At 38.1% G+C, this 18,525-nt stretch overlaps 1 protein-coding gene across 1 annotated transcript; it reads right to left on the reverse strand.

Annotated features, from left to right (window-relative positions):
• Positions 1 to 10,498: 10,498 nt before the first annotated feature.
• On the reverse strand, positions 10,499 to 18,083 carry LOC116066163 (prolyl endopeptidase). The gene is made up of 14 exons (XM_031322049.2): positions 17,822 to 18,083; positions 17,376 to 17,450; positions 16,834 to 16,967; positions 16,600 to 16,730; positions 16,063 to 16,272; positions 15,703 to 15,824; positions 15,488 to 15,593; positions 14,973 to 15,164; positions 14,161 to 14,358; positions 13,228 to 13,331; positions 12,362 to 12,593; positions 12,142 to 12,273; positions 11,857 to 12,013; positions 10,499 to 11,390 (listed from the first exon to the last, which is right to left on the reverse strand). Exons 1-14 carry the CDS (start codon positions 17,957 to 17,959, stop codon positions 11,096 to 11,098), a joined length of 2,226 nt encoding a protein of 741 aa, XP_031177909.1. The 5' UTR covers positions 17,960 to 18,083; the 3' UTR covers positions 10,499 to 11,095.
• Positions 18,084 to 18,525: the final 442 nt, after the last annotated feature.

Consider the following 18,525-nt stretch of genomic DNA (forward strand, 5'->3'; position numbering starts at 1 on the left):
TCTCTCCCTCTCTCTCTCCTTCACTCTCATTCGCTCTCGAGCTGGCTGTGCCCGTTCCCGTAGTGAGAACACGTGACTTTGTCAATTACATGCTTTCTTGCTGCTAATTTCTGCCCTTAGAGTCAGGAAGAGGGGAATCGGACTCGCAACCACGAGCAGGATACACCCCAGTTGTGTTATTATAATACAAATAAGCCCTGTGTTAATAATAGCCTCGAACATACAGTAGATTGTACAGTTCATACTGTGTTTGTACTATTTATATACTGTGTTTTGTTGATGATAAAGCTGTCTCGTAAGGGGTTGGTGTAGCTACATAAAGCTATTATACTCTGAGATTAGATTAGATGGGATTCAATTACATTTTAATGATTCCTTCGGGGGCAATTGGGTGGTCATAGCAGCAGGACAAAAGAAAACATGGAAAAATATAAACAATGAGGCAAGAAATTAGCAAAAGCAACAACCGGTTTATGGGCTTTTAAAAAAAGATTATTATTATCATGCATGAACATGCAGCACTTGTTTTTGTCATTCGTGCTTTATAAAATTGAAAACTAACATGTAAATAGATTTAAAAACAAAATATGAATATTAACTTGCAAGTTAGTTGGTTGGTTAGTTAGTTAGTTAGTTACTTAGTTAGTTAGTTATATAGGCTTATGTACATAAGTGCCCAGCCCACATGGGCTTATAAAACACTGGCAATACTTATTGCAGTGGTGAAATATTTGTCAGACAATGAATATCACTTCTTTCATAAATCATCACATTACAAACAAAGAAATTATGTCCCTGGCTTGACATTTAGAATCTACCACAAAAAGGTTTCCCTTCATAAAACACACAATCAATTTTGTTATAATCATCTCAGGCATATAACATGCATTATACCAAAAATAAAACACTAAATGAATTGGAAGACAAGGTTAACTTACCACAAAATCATAATACCAATAATATCACTTCTGTGGAGACACAGCACATAACGTTTTTCTATGGTTTCATAAATGTAATTGATTTATTTTCTTACCAGACTACTTCTTTGGAACTTCAATAACTCTTGGATGGTATGTTTTTTTAGTGTTGTATCCGGCCTTAAAATAGAAAGTTTGGCATGTTTTTAAAGTCTGATTTATATTTCAGTTAAATAACCTCACATCTTTGTTACAGAAATAACCAACCACACATTGGAGACCGAAAATCCCTTTACCTGAGAGCAAAATAACTTATAATAACAATGCAGAATAAAAAATGTAATGCTCATTTTCTATGCTTTTCCATGCATAGAACATGTTGTTTTTGAGCTCATGTTCCTCACATACGACCAGTTACCTCCCAGCATCATAGTGGGCACCAGAGGAGAGCTGAACTCACAGCTTTGGAATGTGACTGGAAAACCCAGAAAAACAAACCTGAAAACTGATGTGTTCACTTGTCAGTATAGAAAATCAACCCTCAGGCCAACGGACACTTTGCAGAAGCTTTTCAGAGATATTTAAAGGGAAGTACAAAGTGATGATTAAATGGTGAGTGCCTTATGTTTGATTCTCCTCTGCATTACAAAATAATAAAGCTACAGCAAATGAAAGCTTGTGAAGACATTTCTTTTGCTCTGAGTGCGAACCAGTTTACTTTCAATACAAGTTTGGCATCACCAAGTGATCCTAATAAAGCAAAAAAACAAAACAACAAGAGACCCTTTATCTTCATATACATAACTTGTGTCCAATTGATACTTATTATGTTATTGATGCTTATTTTTTTGAGAAAAGCTATGCATTTACATCATAAAAATGCATGTCATTCCAAAAAAAAACTAAACAAATGTGTAAAGCCTGTTCCACAAAAGTAAAATCAAGTGTTTAAACTCGAATACAAGTCTCATATTCAAATTACACGTTATGTCCACCTACATGCGACAAACACTAAGTCTAATCATAAGCTGCGTTACTCAAGGCCACACAGCAGATCAATAACAACAAGCCTGAAAAATACTACGTCTATTGAGAAACTTCCCTTCTTATCTCACATCTACCCTGGTGGGGCGTTTCTCGAGGGGGTTATTCCCGGGTATGAGCAAAGAGGAAAACACGTTGGAGGAATGAAACAACAATAAGCCCATCTCCACCCACCAGGCCTAAAGAGCCCACCCTCCGGAATTCACAAGCTTTAACCCTACCCCCAATCCATCCATCCCAGCCCCCGCGCAAAGGCCTGTTTTGGAAGATGCTTGTAGAGGAGGCCTCTGCAGTGGCCATAGAATTACTGTTTGGGTCACAGGGTTGGATACCAGTGTCAGATGTTATCCACTCACTCATATCCTGACAGGACCTTTCTGATTAGGACAAGTCAGTGGAAATCCCCGTAGTGCAGCTCACTGACGTGTGCAAGCTAATGGTGAGGAATAATTTAGATATGGGTGGCTCGGGTGTGCCTGTTAGTCAAAGGAAGCAACTGAAATACCAAAACAGAGATTAGTGGAGATTTAAAGGTACCTTAACTCAATGTGAACACCTTTAAATGGCTGAGAAAAATCTTGTTAATGTGAGCTGAAGGGGAAATATTAAATAAGGTGTTTTCAGGGGACAAAGTCCTTAATTAAAGCTTCACTTAAACACATAACTTCTTTTCTTTATATTAGTTGTTTGTTTTCTAATAAACACCAACTAGATATAATCCATGTACATTTTTATTGTCTTTATGCTACAGGATAAGATTGTTTTCAAACTTGTTTTAACTTCAGATCTTTTCCCCCACTTTTTATTTGTGGAATACAGCACATGGACTAAAACAGACACTTTTCTTATGAAGTTTTGGAAAATAAAAGTTAGGGATCAACACCTTTGGTTTACATTGTTGTTTTTATAATTAACACTAAATAAAAGGCTTATTCAAGCCATATTTTTGTTTGCCTTTAAGCTGCAGGAAAAGATTGTTTTTAAACTTCTCATCATTTTTTTTTTTCTCCACTGTTGTGCGAGTGTGTGGAATAGCATCGGACATAATGGCAACCTTTTATATAAACTTAGGGAACTCAGATGTGTAACATGGCCATTCCTTTTTAGATAATCTGAAGACACAAACATTAGATGTTTGTTTTAAAATGACCACCAACTAGAGGTCAAACTTATTTATCATTCATTTGTTTTAGAATCACCACCAGGTACAAGTTATACTTTGGCTATACCTTTTTATTCTGCAGGATAAGGTTGTTATTAAACTTCAAACTTTACTTCAATCTTTTTTCCACATTTGTATTTGAGGAGAACTACATTTAAAGAGTCATTTTTCATATTAAGTTCTGCATAAAGTTAGGGAATTCGTGTTTGTTACATAACCATTCACTAAGATGAACTCAAAATACAACTTGTTGGGTTTATTTATTAGTTGTTTATCTTATAATCAAAAGACTTAAAGTCAACCTTTGGCTACCTTTTTATTTGCCCTTATGCTGCTAGTTTGAGCTTCAGATCAATCTTTTTTCCACATGCATATTTGTGGAAAAGAGTAGCATGTATGAACAAACAGCAACTTTTCTTATGAAGTTCTCCAAAAAGTTAGAGAACTCAAATGTCTATGAATTGGCCTATTTCTAAGATCCAGTTAAAATGTCGTTATTTTGTGAAATGTATAAGCTTTGATAATAATGGCATGAAACATTGGTAAGGGTAAGCTATTTTGGCAAAGTTAAATATAAGATTTTGAAGTTTGATGTACAACAAAAACTGCTTGTATAAGAAAATGTTATCCACTTATGATTAAAATGTTATAATAGAAATGAGGTACATTACTTTTTGTAACTATAACGAGAACAGACTTGTGCAAACCCTTTCAAGGTGAAAATGTAGATTTAGATTGTATGGAATTTAGATTTAGAATCAAGACAGTGTGTAAATATTCTGGTTTGGTCTATTCATAACATTTGAATATATTTATAAAACACAACATCAGACATATATAGGCATATATAATGATGTTTTCACAGTCAGTCATAATCAAACTTGTGTATGCCAGATATGGGGTCTTTTAACTTAAAGACTTAAAAAAGAGAAAAGATTTAAATATATATATATATATATATATATATATATATATATATATATATATATATATATATATATATATATATATATATCCCCTTTCTATGTAATGTAGGTGATTGTTTGCTGCAATGAACACCAACAGGAGGTTATACATTATATTTAAATACTATTTTCTTTTATCTATCTCTACATAAGATGGGTTTTTAAACCTATTCAAACAATCAACTCTTCAGAAAGAGCCATTAAAGGAAAGTGACTGCAAAATGAAATCAGTCTGAGATGTATAGGCAGTTAGTTATTTTGACCATAAGAGATTATTATATGAGCATTTAACCTCACAAGCACGAGCAGATTCCTGAGCTGTTTGAATCCCAACTTTCTGAGCAGACTTTGGACTCCATCACCCCAGCTAACCTCACCCAACCCCCACTGCTCACCCTGAAGGCTCCCAGAGGAAATTTGCTTTTACCCTGCTGCTGTCGATGCTGTTCAAAGGGTTCATTGGGTTGGTCTCTCTCTTTTCTCCTTTCTTTTTTAGTGAAGGTGTTATTTTTTTGTCGTTTTCTTCATGCATTCCAGCCACCAATCCTTCACTTTTTTATATCCTGTGCAGGGAAGAGTAAACAGTGTTGGCAACGCATCTCCTCTCAGTTATTTTTCGAACTGGAGAGTATGAGCAAGAAAACGGTTTTTACACGAAAAGGGTGATTGTTCTTTTCATTTTTTTTTTTTTTTATTCATTTAAAATTGTAAACACAGGCCAATATGGCTTAACTTAGTTTTAAATAACACTCTTGGAGATGTCTGCCTCTATATCTGTAAAAGAAGAAAACAATATTGTTTTCTATTTAAATGAAGTTCTTTATTGGGCATGTCTATAGATTTCGTTAAGGGATATTTTGAATCAACGAAAAACATGACACAAGTCTCACAAAAGCGTATCGATCTGTGCCATGTGCTCCATACTTGGCCACCAAAGTAAACCAAAAACTTGTAGGACATGTTCTTCATTTCCTCGCTTCATTTAACAACAAAATTAGCATTAAATCATTCGTTTAAAATCAGATTGAATATGTGTGTTGATGCAATAAATGTTTTGTTTTGTTTTAAGATACTTTAAATCCGACACATTTTCAAGAGCCTGTGGACTATTATTTTTTTTTTTTACCACGTCTGGAACCAGCAGGATGGTTTTCCTTCAGTTTTAGGTGGGCAACACCGAGAAGAATTACGAAAATAAACTTTTTGGTGGGTAGATCCTGGGGTTTTAAATACTTTTTTTTCAATCCGAAAAAGTCTCCTCCAACAAGAGTAAACAGGCTGGAAATATGTGAATGAAATATCGGTGACGTCAGAAAGAGGGGGGAGGTTTGGAGAAGAAGCGCCTCTACAGCCGGTGCGCCACAAATTGCGCACAAATGGGACAAAATATCCGCGCAAACTTCTCCAATTCACTGTTTTATTTTTCTTCTGCTCGGATTCGGCGGGTCAGTACTTTATTTGCCTCTTCTTAGGTTCATTTAACATTTTAAAGTTTTCCATTTGTTGATCACCTATAGCATGTGAATAGACTTCTAACCTAATGATCGATGCATTTCCTTAACAAAATATCATGCTAATATCCCTATAATATTCTTAGAATAAGTCTGAGATGGCAATGATCCATTACGTTAGTGTTTTAATGTTCGTCTTCGATCTCTTCTTTTGTATTATGTCCTTATAAGGATCAGTTTTGATTTATATGTGCTATTTATTCTTAAACAATAGGCTTCAATATAGGCATTTGCGCGTATCTTTAACTTCATAACTTTATTGAATGGGTATGATCAAAGATCGGATCCATCACTTTCTCATGTTGTTAGTAAAAGTCGGTCATTTCAGGTCAGTGGTAAAGCAGGTTCTATAGCTTCACAGGGGTGAGCTGAGCGTAGCTGCAACCATTCAGTGCTTCTTTCTGGACATTTACATAAGTTGAAGAAAATACTCACCAAAAGTGACTCACCTGTAGGAGACGGAGCGGACATCCTCCTTTTTTTTCCTCCGTTAATGTAAGAGATGGCAACGGCAGAGCAAGCGTTTTTCCCGGTGTCCCTTTGATGGAGCAAATGTGGGGGGGGGGAAAGTCGAGGTTCAGCCTGCTGGACTTGAAGCCTCCCGACGCTGTAGTTTAAATGACATGTTTAGGCTGACTTTAACCTGGCGTATGAAGCCAAGTGACCGGCTGGAATCAAAGAGATTTTCCATGGATGAATATTTTATATAGTGCAGTGTAACATAAGCTGCAGCAGGGTGAGGAGGGGCAGGCAGATTTTGTTTTTAAATGTGTCACCAACAGATTGCTGGGAGCTTGTGGCACACATCTGGAGAATAATCTCCAAAATGATCTATAGCCTTTATGAGAGACATATTTCATTGTCAGCTCCCAATTTTTCACAAAAGGTTGCTTCTGAGCTCAAAGGCAGTCAATCTACTGCTTCTCAGCATTTTGCATTATGAGATAGACTTCCAGATGAATCAGAGGGAGAGTTTAGCTATACAAGCATATAAATAACTAAATAAAAGCATTTTTTTTGTTGTTGTTTTCTTCCCAATAGCCAAGATAATGATAGATCATTGGTAAATTTAAACCCAATCCTCTGCATGCCTTAGAGCTTTATCATGGCTCTTCAAACCATGTGACATTCTTGGCCTCCCCCATCATGCCCCTAGCCTTCCCCCATCTCTTTCTCTCTTGTTGATAAAGATCCATACTTCACACCCCCCACCCAGCTTGTTTACAAGCAGCATTCAACTATTTAGAAAACCTGAAAAAAAAGATACAATTTCCTTCAAAGCCATGACAATAAGTCATTTGACCTGATCACACATAAAACAGGATTACAAAAGGTCTCATACCTTAATGTATAGCCTAATACTATAAATGAACAACCCCAAACCTTCCCTACTGATCTGACATCTGCTCTTCACTCACTCAGCCTTGTGTCCTTACTGAGCAGCACAAATAAACTGTTCCCAGGCCAGTGATTGGGATTGGGAGAGAAGATTAAAATAAATAGCGCCACCCATTGGCTCGCTACACACGATCCTGTGATAGATAGATAGATAGATAGATAGATAGATAGATAGATAGATAGATAGATAGATAGATAGATAGATAGATAGACAGAGAGACAGACAGACAGATAGAGAGAGAGAGAGAGAGAGAGAGAGAGAGAGAGAGAGAGAGATAGATAGATAGATAGATAGATAGATAGATAGATAGATAGACATCACTTATTTATATTTTTTTAACTGCAAGGTCCACACTTTTCTATCTTTATCTTAAGTTATTTTTACTGTAGGCCTATATTAGTTAAACTTTACCAATTTATATATTTTACTACAATGGTGACTACTATAGGCTACTATGTGTTTTTTAAGGAGTATACAAGTCTGGAAAAAACGATGTAATAAAAATAGACATAATGATTGAAACATGCCTAACACGTAGGCTAAGGGCCTGTTGTTTCAGGGGGAAAGCAAACAAAATAATAATAAAAACAAAAGTATATATATATATATTATATAGCCTATATATATACTATATTATAGTAGTTTTGGTGCAGTTGATGCAGTTGAGTGTTTGTCCTCCTTATCCTTTTAGAGTGCAGATTTCAACTACAGAAATAAATAAGTAAAATTACAACTTTTATAGCAATAGGCCTACTATAGTTAGGCGATGTAACAGGGAGTTATTTCATTACTGCTCTTCCGCCGAGTAATATAGTTCCCCAGCGGTGGCTGAGCGGCGATTTCCGGTTGGCGGATTTATATTTCAGTATGGTCCCAGGTCTGTGCTCATTGGGTATTTTAGAACGTCTTCAAATGTGTCAGCCAATCAGAAATTAGGACCCGTCCCAGCAGTTTGACCAGACATATTAGGACGTATGTTTTATAAGAACTATTACAGGATCCATATTAAATGTGTTAAAAGTTATATTCTAGAATCTATAATGTTATAGTCTATACTCGGCGTTATGAAGTCTGTAACATACGCAAGCAAATCAGCTGGTCTGTACTCGAATGCACCACCAGCTTCGGTTTAGAGAATTTGAAACAAGGTTTGCTTTTTAAAAGTCTGCACATCAGTTTGCAGTCAAATGTAGGACTACAGGGTTGGTTTTCCAGGACTGTCAAGCGCCCTCTGGTGGTTCACTACTCTCTCGTGCACGTGCACGCACATAGACGCACATAGGCCTGCATTACACAGGCCTACATAAATTGCTTGTTTAGTTGGGAGATAATTAAAAGGAGATTGGGCCTTTGCTGATTATCCTCTTTATTCTTTCTTGTCAAGGACGTGATCAATTTACACAGTAGTTGTATTGTGTACTAGTTATGCCACCTTTTGTTACCAAATCCTATTAACTTGAATTTTGTATTTCTGGTCTGCATGGGGCTTATTTTTAGTATTTTTAGAAAATTATTTTTAGTAGGCCTAAATGTAAGTCAAATCCCACGTGCATACCCTGTGTTTTGCAAAACCCTGCAAAGACTTTGAATTGTTCACTCATGGGCTATGATGTGAAAAGTTTAAAATGTATTTAGTCTATTTTTAAAAATAGCTTCTTTTTTTTACTGTAAATATTATTTAGTCCACTTACCCCCCCCGTTTTAAAGTATGAAAGAAGTACAAAAGAAAGTCTTATAGTGTAATTTGCCTGTTAGTTTTTAAAACCGTTTCTGATAGAGAAGCTGAGGAAACATTTAGATTGATGTGTGATTGAAACAGGTTCATCTCTTGCAATGCATTTAGTTTTTTTTAGTTTGTTTTACTGGATCATTTTACAAAAACAATCACTTTAATTTTGTGGAACTGAATATTCTGAATATTTTCATGAAACTATTAAAATCCCAATCTCAAAACTTTCAGCAAAATAAACATTTCAGTTTTGATTTTTCCACTTTCATCCAGACATTTGCCAAAAAAATTATTTAACATTTCAACCTTCCTAATTTCCACTGCCCTGGTTTAAACAAGAGAAAATATTTATGTGCATTTAATGAATCGAGAATGACTTAGGTTATTTTACAAAACTTTACTAAGAATTGTGCATTTATTTTACATAATGTGAAAGTTTATATTCAAATTAAAAGGTAAGTGTGTTGTGTTCATTGTAAGAATCTATGGATCTTTTGCTCAGACAGTTTCATCCTCCTGAATTCTCTTTTCAGGGTTCATGTTGTAGTTGTCCACAGCTGTGTAGGCCTAACAGCCTTTTCTCACTGGCCTTAAGTGATTGAAATGTTGAGAAAATGTCTTAATAGAAGAAGAAAAAATGAGTGAAAATGTGACTGTTTTAGTACATTAAAATGGTAAGTTAAAACAATTTGTTTTTTTTAAATTACTTTTTGTTTACAGTTACAGCCTTTCACATTTTAATGTTCAATTTTTGCTATAAATCAAACAGGAAGTTATGAATTTAAAAATGAAAAATCCATAAAATACATGGAAAAAAAGTTTGTCCAAAGTCTTTTGCTGAATTTAATTTTCACTCGGAAATAAGTCGTGAGTAGGAAAAAGTTGGATTGAGAACATGTCTTTTGTCTTTCAAAAGTACCTGCACTTTAAAATCCACCTCCATAAACATGAAAGTGGGACATCAGAGAAGATCTAGAACATGAAATATGTATGTTGAGTAATCCATATGGGTCCCTCTGTCAGACCACCCTCATTTTCTATTCCTGCTGCACGTGTTGGTCATTTTCAGAGTGACTGCCCCCTGGTGGAGGGCCAGACACTTACAGCTTCAGGTGCTTCGTTGTCACTTCCCATTTTTGTGTGTAAACAGGGACTTGTCTCACAATAAAATGCTTTGGATAAATTAAATACATTTAAAATATGTAAATTAAATTGATTGAAAAGACCCAGTTCCCTTTGTTATGTTGTTAAAGATAATCATGAGATAAATGTGGATACAAATGTATCAATTTTGTGGATACTAATTTATCAGATCTCCAAATCATCAGTTCAAATCTTTTTGTTTTGTTGAAGTTAAATATTTCACTTTGTGAGTGACAAACGCGTCAGACTACAGCCAACTTTCTTTCTTCAAACTATCAGTCGGTCTTTCTCCACATGTTGTAATTATTAACTCTTTAAATGTTAACCTTAAACCTGAATAAATGGGCGGGATTAATCACCGTTTAAAAAGTTGTTTATTGTAGTTGTGGTATTGTGTTTTGTTCCCTTTAAAAGGCAAACAATCAGCACGTCAAGAGGTAGAAATAATTATCAGTCTGAAATAAATGTACACGTACGTGCGCACACACACACACACACACACACACACACACACACACACACACACACACACACACACACACACACACACACACACACACACACACACACACACACACACACACACACACACACACACACACACACACACACACACACACACACACACTTTGTAAGTTTCCGCACTCACATCCACGGCAATACTGTCGACTTGTGGTGTCATTTGCACTATACTTGTATGTGCTGGGCACCATTCAATGTCCCACAGCCTACATTTTGTGCACTAACGTAAAATAAATAATATGCATCATGTTTAAGCACCCAAAGGACGCAGACACAATGTTCAAATAAACCTTTGCCACTTCAACCTCATGACTCTAACTGCTGATTGGCTGATTACTGTAACCGTGAAAGTACCCTCTCCCTTTACACACCCACCACTGACAATGTATTCATTCTTTGTTTCATTAGGACTACAAACTTGGCCTGCAGTACAGGAGAGGGTACATTCACTGTGAGTGCTGCAGCTGGGGCAGATGCTGATGAGTCTGTAACAGGCTCACACGGAGAGGGACAAAGATAGATAACCACAAAGACAAAAATAAAAGATGTAGTGATGGTGGCTGGGTAAACATGAGTTGAAAGATCCGGCACTGTGTTGGCATGAAGTTATAAAGAAAGTGTGAACAGCTGATGATATGAACAGTATTCAAAAGATGGTTTGAGAAAAGGAACAAAACAAAAGAAAACACACACACGGCGCAGGTTATTTGACCCAGGAGATGTTGAGACAGCGAGCGATAAAGGCGTAGGTGTCGGCCACCTCCTGGATGACCTTGCTGGTGGGCTTGCCGGCACCGTGGCCTGACTTTGTGTCCACAAGGATGAACAGAGGGTTTGTCTGCTTGGGGCTGCGGCCTACGATGTGCTGCAGGGTGGCGATGTATTTGAGGGAGTGGAGAGGCACCACCCGGTCATCGTGGTCCCCTGTGAGCAGTAGCACCGCAGGGTACTGGACCCCGTTGCCTTCTGGGATGCAGATGTTATGGAGCGGGGAGTATCTGGCAAAGAAGAGCAGTGGGAAGGTGCAGAGTTCAGATTATAACACGCATAATACACAAAAGTTAAACAAGCTGTATGTTGGTTAGGGCTGAAAATAATCTGCAGTTTATATTCTCAATTTATCGATTAATCATTTTGTCTATCAAATGTCAGAAAATGGTGAAAAAATATTCCCAGAGCCCGAAATGGTGCATTTAAAATACCCTGTTTTGTACAAATAACAGTCCAAAACCCAAAATACTAATTTTACTAACAAATATGACAAAGCAGCCAATTTGGCTCAGCTCTGGTGAACAGTATGGCGGGGAAGCACAATATTCTTTTGTGTGGAGCATGCTGTGGTGACTTTAAGAAGTGGCAGGTCCCGGATGAGTGCAAATAACAGTCTTGATAATATTTGCAATCAGCATTCAACTCACAAAACTAATCTATAATTTATTATATATATATATTCTGAGCACTTACTTGATGAGCCAATCAAACTGCTCTTTGTCTTCAGAACAGCCAAAGTCTGTGGTCCAGGCGTGGCCGATGGTGAACTTGTGGAATTTCAGCATGTCCATGACACCTACCTGAGCGACAGCACAGCCAAACAGCTCGGGTCGCTGGTTCACGCAGGCCGCTGAGAGGGGAACGCACACAGTCAGACACACCACGGATTGATGCCTGTGCAGGTGAAACTCGGAGGCTCTATTATAAAAGGATTCTTGCTCTATATATATTATGTTCCTCAGCCAGCAGCGTACATACCTACAAGCAGGCCACCGTTAGAGCCTCCATTTATAGTCAGCTTGGAAGGAGAAGTGTATCCCTCCTTGACGAGATATTCAGCTGCACACTGGAAGTCTGTGAAGCAGTTCTGCTTGTTGGCCAGCATGCCAGCTAAAAGGGCAACATACACCGTATGTAAATGAGGAGTTTGTGCTGGTATTATTTTCCAAACAAGACAGAGGAGCACAATTCCCCTCACCTTTGTGCCAGGTCTCCCCGTACTCTCCTCCTCCCCGAATGTTGGCAACAGCCAGGACTCCCCCCAGATGTCTGACAAAGATGAGTCGGGAGACGCTGTAGCTTGGTGTGATGGAGATGTTGAAACCACCATAGCCGTATAGAAAACCTGGATGGGAGCCGTCCAATTTGATGCCCTTCTTGTGAACGATAAACATGGGGATTTGAGTGCCATCCTTGGAGGGATAGAAGATCTGAGACATAGAGAAAGACACACCATCAGGGACACAAATAGGACTTGAAACGGAACCAGGAAATAACAGAGAATGGGTATCTAAAGACACATAGGAGCAGTGAATATGGTATTCACGCAAACATCATCTTTTTCAGTGTTTGTCCTGGTGCTAATAAGGTTTGGCAGTGAAGCTAGACTTGAATCATCTGTCCTTGTATCGGAGTCAGGTGAAAGGAGAGGACAAAGAGACTCCAGAAGTCCTCAGTGCCTTGCTTATTTTCACTTTTACAAGGTTATTTCTAGGGTCACTGTCCTCAGTAAGAATATAACAGTACATCTGACTCAGACAGTCAACTGCCTTTACTTAAAAAATAAATAAAATGTTATATTGAAAATAATTTTACTTCAACAGATTGTTCTGATCCAGCACACAGCTCAGCAGATTTTTCTCCTGATAACTTAGTTCGGTACTTTAAGAACTGGCACATTCAGGCACAAACAGATGTAAACATTTCTCGGAAAACGTTTCACACAGCTACACGAGAGCTCTTCAGTGATCAGGAAAGAAAATGAAAAGAAGGAGAAAAGAATCTTTTCTAGAAAATCATGGAAATACAATAGTGCACACTGAAACACTGAAATGTTGCAGTTACCTGGGTGGTCTGGTAGTCCGAGGGGCTGAAGCCTTTGACAGTGACCTCTCTGAAGATGTGGGGCTGCAGCGGCTCCTTAGTCAGGTCGCAGTGGTAAATGATGGCTGGATGCCAAAGAAGAAAATCATCTGATTTGTTCTACAATCTTTAAATCACTTTGACGATATGAGGGAAATGTATTTTCTATAGCACATTTATTTCATCCTTATACAGCCAGTTTCAATATGAAAATACTAAATGCAACCCAGAAATTAAACCAAATGTACTATGCACTGCAGCAGGCCACAATAAAACCAATTACAAAGCATACTGAATCACACTGGCTTTACAGTTTATGTGTCAAATGTCACAATCATGTTATCCAGCATTGTTAGGAGTTTTTTCTTTTGCCCGTTCCCTCATACATTACCCTGTGCATTTTGCAGCACCTGATGTCTAAACCCTTCAAACTAGAATGATTTTCTATTAGGGCTGGGCGATATGGAGAAAATCAAATGTCACGATATTTTTGACCAAATGCCTCGATATTTATACCGCAACGATATTGTAGTGTTGACTATTGGTGCTTTCACAAAATATTTACACAATGAGATTTTTGATAAATAATCGTCAGTAATGTGGATATAATGACTAAGTGGGTAAATGAAAATAATAGAAGTGTTACAACAGTCTGGTAAGTTCAGAAAATGACATCACTTTACTGTAATGCAGCCTTTAAAACCAGGAAAACACAACACTTATGCCATATTACGATATCCAAAATCTAAGATGATATCTAGTCTCATATCACGATATCGATATAATATCGATATATTGTCCAGCTCTATTTTCTATAGCAACAAACGTGACATAGCATTCACAACTACTACACAAACTGAGCAGTTATGATAATATAAAAATAAAACACTAAGTTTGTATTTAGCGTTTCCGTACCTGGGGAGAGGAAGGAGGTGAAATAGTAGAAGATCTCAGAGTCCCTCTTCCGTCCTGTGAAACCCACCACGGAGCCCACATCAAGAGGGAATGTCCTCAGCTCCTCCCCCGAGCTCAGACGGTACATTTTCAACACATTCTTCACGTCGTGGAGGAAACACACAAACAGGTAGCTGGAGTATGTACAGGTGGCAAACACTGCAGAGAGGAGACACGGTCAAGGAAAGACAGCAGATCAGAAGTTGTGTATTTCTGGGGGAACATGTAACAGCCATTCCTAGTATGTTAATAGTACAGGTCACTAGGGATGTAACAATTCCAAATTTTGCTGTGCAATTAATTGTCTCAGAAATAATTGCGATTGACAATACAATTGTCTCTTTCAGGCAAATTTAAAATGTATTTATTTATTTATCACTTTTTTAAACTAAATTAAAGTTTTGAATAAATCCCAGGATACATATGTTGGCTATATTACTGTTATGTGACCCAGTTAATGTAATAACACAAATATCCAGCCTACGAAGTAAACAACGCCTCTTTATTATCATAAAACATTTTTACTAACTGTATCCCCCTGCCATTTTTGTTGCTATGAACGTGTATAGGGTCAAGTGCCAACAACTAACAATTGACATAATAATAAATAACATATAGTCCGACCAATAATCACTTATATAATTACAATTTGGCATATCTAAACAAAATCAACAATTACCAGTCATATGCCTCAAGACCTTAGCTAATGTATGCAATTAATTGCGGTTAGACAAAGAAACCAATTATGTAACAATTGTGTTGCAGCAGCTCACCAATAACATCCTTGTCATGTTGAGGGATGAGCTCTTTCCAGTTGCTCTGAGCTGGAGAGGCAAAGTCGATGTTGATGAGGCGGTAACGCGGGGCGTCCAGGTTGGTCTTGAATGTGAACAGCGTGCCCTCGTTGGTCACGTACTCATACTCGGCGTCAAAGTTGTCGATCAGCTTCACCCATGGCAAAAGTCCTAAACATAAAAGGAGTATTTTAGTTCAATAATGAGATCAGTGGATATACACAGACAAACTTGGACTATAAAAAAAAAAAACGAATGGATTTTACAGTGATGTAAATGGGAATTCATTCCCTTTTTTTGTGGATAGAAATTGAGACTATATATGCCGTTCAGTCATCTCACTTTTATTTCCGGTTTAAAAATATAACACATAAAAAAAAAACATCAATCTTACAATAGTTACTAGCTAATGGTGAATACCAACTGAAAATGCTGAGATGAAAAATCTTTTTCAGGCACAGATCAAGAAAATAAAACAAACCAATGTAACATACCTGTAATACCCTGAGGAGTGGTCTTAAGGTCACAATACCACAGTCGGTTGACCGGATCACAACCTTCCCTGATAGACAGCAGCACGTAGCGTCCATCGTCTGATACCTGCAATATACTTGCATTCACTAAACCATACCTTAATATGCACACATAACACAGGCATTCTTCTTAAGTCATTTGTTTTACGAGAAAAAATAAACATGTTCTGACATGCCTCAGCTCCAGCCATCCATTTGGCGTGGTCAGGAAATTCAGCGCACAGCACGTCCTCAGACTGCGGAGTCCCCAAAACATGGAAGTATAGCTTCTGGTGCAGGTTGGTGGAGGTCTCAGTGCCTAGGAAACAAAGCATTTTACTTTTAACATCTGTGGTCTCTAGTGGTGACAAAAAAACTGAATTTGTCTGATGAGAGAGGTAAGGAGATGTGAAGTGGGGTGGGTGGGTGTGGATTGCAGAAACAACACTGATACATCAACGGTGTAGGAGCAGAGGAAGCTACAAATCCATCAGACTAAACAAAGAAGCACGTAAAAGTGGGTTGATTATGCAGCAACACTGTCTTCTTGACCTCACCGTCACTCTTGCCCTCCTGCTCAGGGTAGGAGTTGTAGAAAAGTCCCTTCCCATCATGAGTCCAGGACATGCAGCTGAACTTGACTCGCTCCAGGTGGTCCTCCAGAGGCTTGGCGCCTTCAACCTGCAGGAAGTGGATCTCCACCCAGTCCGATCCACTGGCGCTGGTGCCATATGCCAGGTACTCACCGTCTTCGGAGAATGCATAGCCTCGAAGTAATAAGAGGAAGAGAAAAGGAACGTTAACAAAGACATCAGGACTCAGTTAACATTCTTTATTTAGCTGTCAATGTGGATGCTATACATAGCAGGCTATTTCTAGACATGAAGACATCACAGATTCAAAAATTCAGTCTTTTTATTTTTTTACCATATCAAGAAACAATTCTGTAAAATCTGTTCAAGTGCATTCAGCAAAGGCAGTGCAATGAAATGCAAGAATTACAATTAAATGCATACTGTAAATATATAATGTAATATAATTACTATTGAGTGCAATATCTATATGAACAGAAATATACAGTGCTTTGTTGATACCTCGCAGGGCAACAGTCCCATCATCAGAAAATGTGTTTGGATCCAAGAAGACTGTGGGCTCAGCATCCAGGCTCTCCTGCACGTACATCACACTCTGGTTTTGGAGGCCTGTGTTGTAGAAGTGAAAGTACCTGAAAAGGAGGAGAGGAATGTTAAGTTGCCAAGGATCTTCACAGATATGTGCTCCACAGATGTGTCATTGAAGTGCTAAAACATGATTGTGTTGTGGCTCACCTATTCCCCCTCTTGAAGGGACAGCTATACTTGGGGTAGTCATATAACTCAGTCATGCGCTCCTTGAACAGGTCTCGCACCTCACAGCGCTCTAAAAACGGCAATGTCAGCTGGTTCTGAGCGCTGACAAAAGCCTGGTGGAAAAAGACAACAACACAGAGGTTTTTCACATCAATGTAATATAATCTCTGCGGCCAGTTCCGAGAAGCAGATGTACTGATTTATCTAAATACCTCTGCTGAGTAACAGGTGCTTTTACATCCTGTTCCAGTCAAAGCGGGTTCCAGGTTTTACTCAGCAAAGTTCTAGTGAAAAGGCCCCTGGTGATATTAACAAAACTTAACGCTGGTGGATATGAGTGTCTTTTTAAGTAATCAGATAACACAACCAGCACCAATATTTTGTTAATAGAATGGCAAAAGTGACTTGTGCCAATAAGAGATCAAGAAAATATCAGTGCAGAAATAGTAGTACTAAAAAATCATGTGTGTCCTCAGTCTATAACAAACTGACATTCTACCTAAATATGGAATGAGGATTACCTGTGTCTTTTCACTGTCCGGGTCCTCCAGCCAGCTGTATGGGTCTGGTACTTTGGAGCCATGATAGCTATCCACCTGAGACAGGTGAAACAGTAATGACAGCGGTTAAAATCTGAACTAGCTAGCTAGCTAGGTGTGGCAAAAACGACATACTTCTGCTACCAAGCTGGCACGTTGAGGTTAGTTAGCAATGTTAGCCAAACAGTAAAGGAAATATTAGCTACTAATAAGCTTAATATGAAGACATGTACATGTAGTAAGTGACGGCTAACGGGGAACAGCTGCCCATGCATTTGTCAACAAAGTCAGTCTGGGTTTTCAGAGCAAGCTAAGCTAACTAGCATGCTAACAAAGCAGGCGCTTACTTCAATGAATGAAAAAGCATGATGATTAAGCATCCCGGCTTATTAGCACGCTAGGCTAGTTAGCTAGCCACATTTACTTACAACTGCATCGTCACGGTAAGCCTGTGGATACTGAAAAGCCATTTTAGAGGTCAGTTTTCGGGAATTGCGTAAGAAAAAAAGCTGCCCCAGAGATTGAAATTGTGGTTGAGAAATGACCCTCTGGATCCTGTAAAACATCAACTTTAGCACTGAAGCTTTTGACAGGAAAAGATGCCCTGCTTACACACAGCCAACAAGCACTTTGAAGACAATACTGCTGGTTGCTGGGGCATCAGCCCAAATGTTATTGCGCCCTCTACTGACAAAAAACGAGAACAGCACTCATAGATGAATGGCTGTGCCACACATTTTATTTGCCTATGAATAAAATGATAAATAAATGAGTCTGTGACTAATTGACACATGGTGTTGGAGCAGTTTACCATACAGTTGCACACATGATATCTTTATGCTATTTCAGTTTAGCCAACCTTTCTAAAAGCACTTTTGGAAAACTGCTGTGGCAAATTCAAAAGTAAATCTTCAGAAAAGCCTATAGGCCTACACTGTATATGTAAATTCAAAAGTAAGGTTCAGAGGTTCAGTATCACCCCTCAAACAGTTGACGGATTACCTAGTGGTGTTGCTTTAGGAATTTTTCAGTGATATATTGTTAGCCAATATTTTATAGTAGCCTAGTAGCTGTAGTAGTCTACCTAGTTTGATTTAAAACAAAGTTGGTATAAGTAAGAAAAGCTCAGAAT

The sequence above is a fragment of the Sander lucioperca genome, chromosome 19 (assembly GCF_008315115.2).
Source record: "Sander lucioperca isolate FBNREF2018 chromosome 19, SLUC_FBN_1.2, whole genome shotgun sequence".
Lineage (NCBI taxonomy): Eukaryota > Metazoa > Chordata > Actinopteri > Perciformes > Percidae > Sander > Sander lucioperca.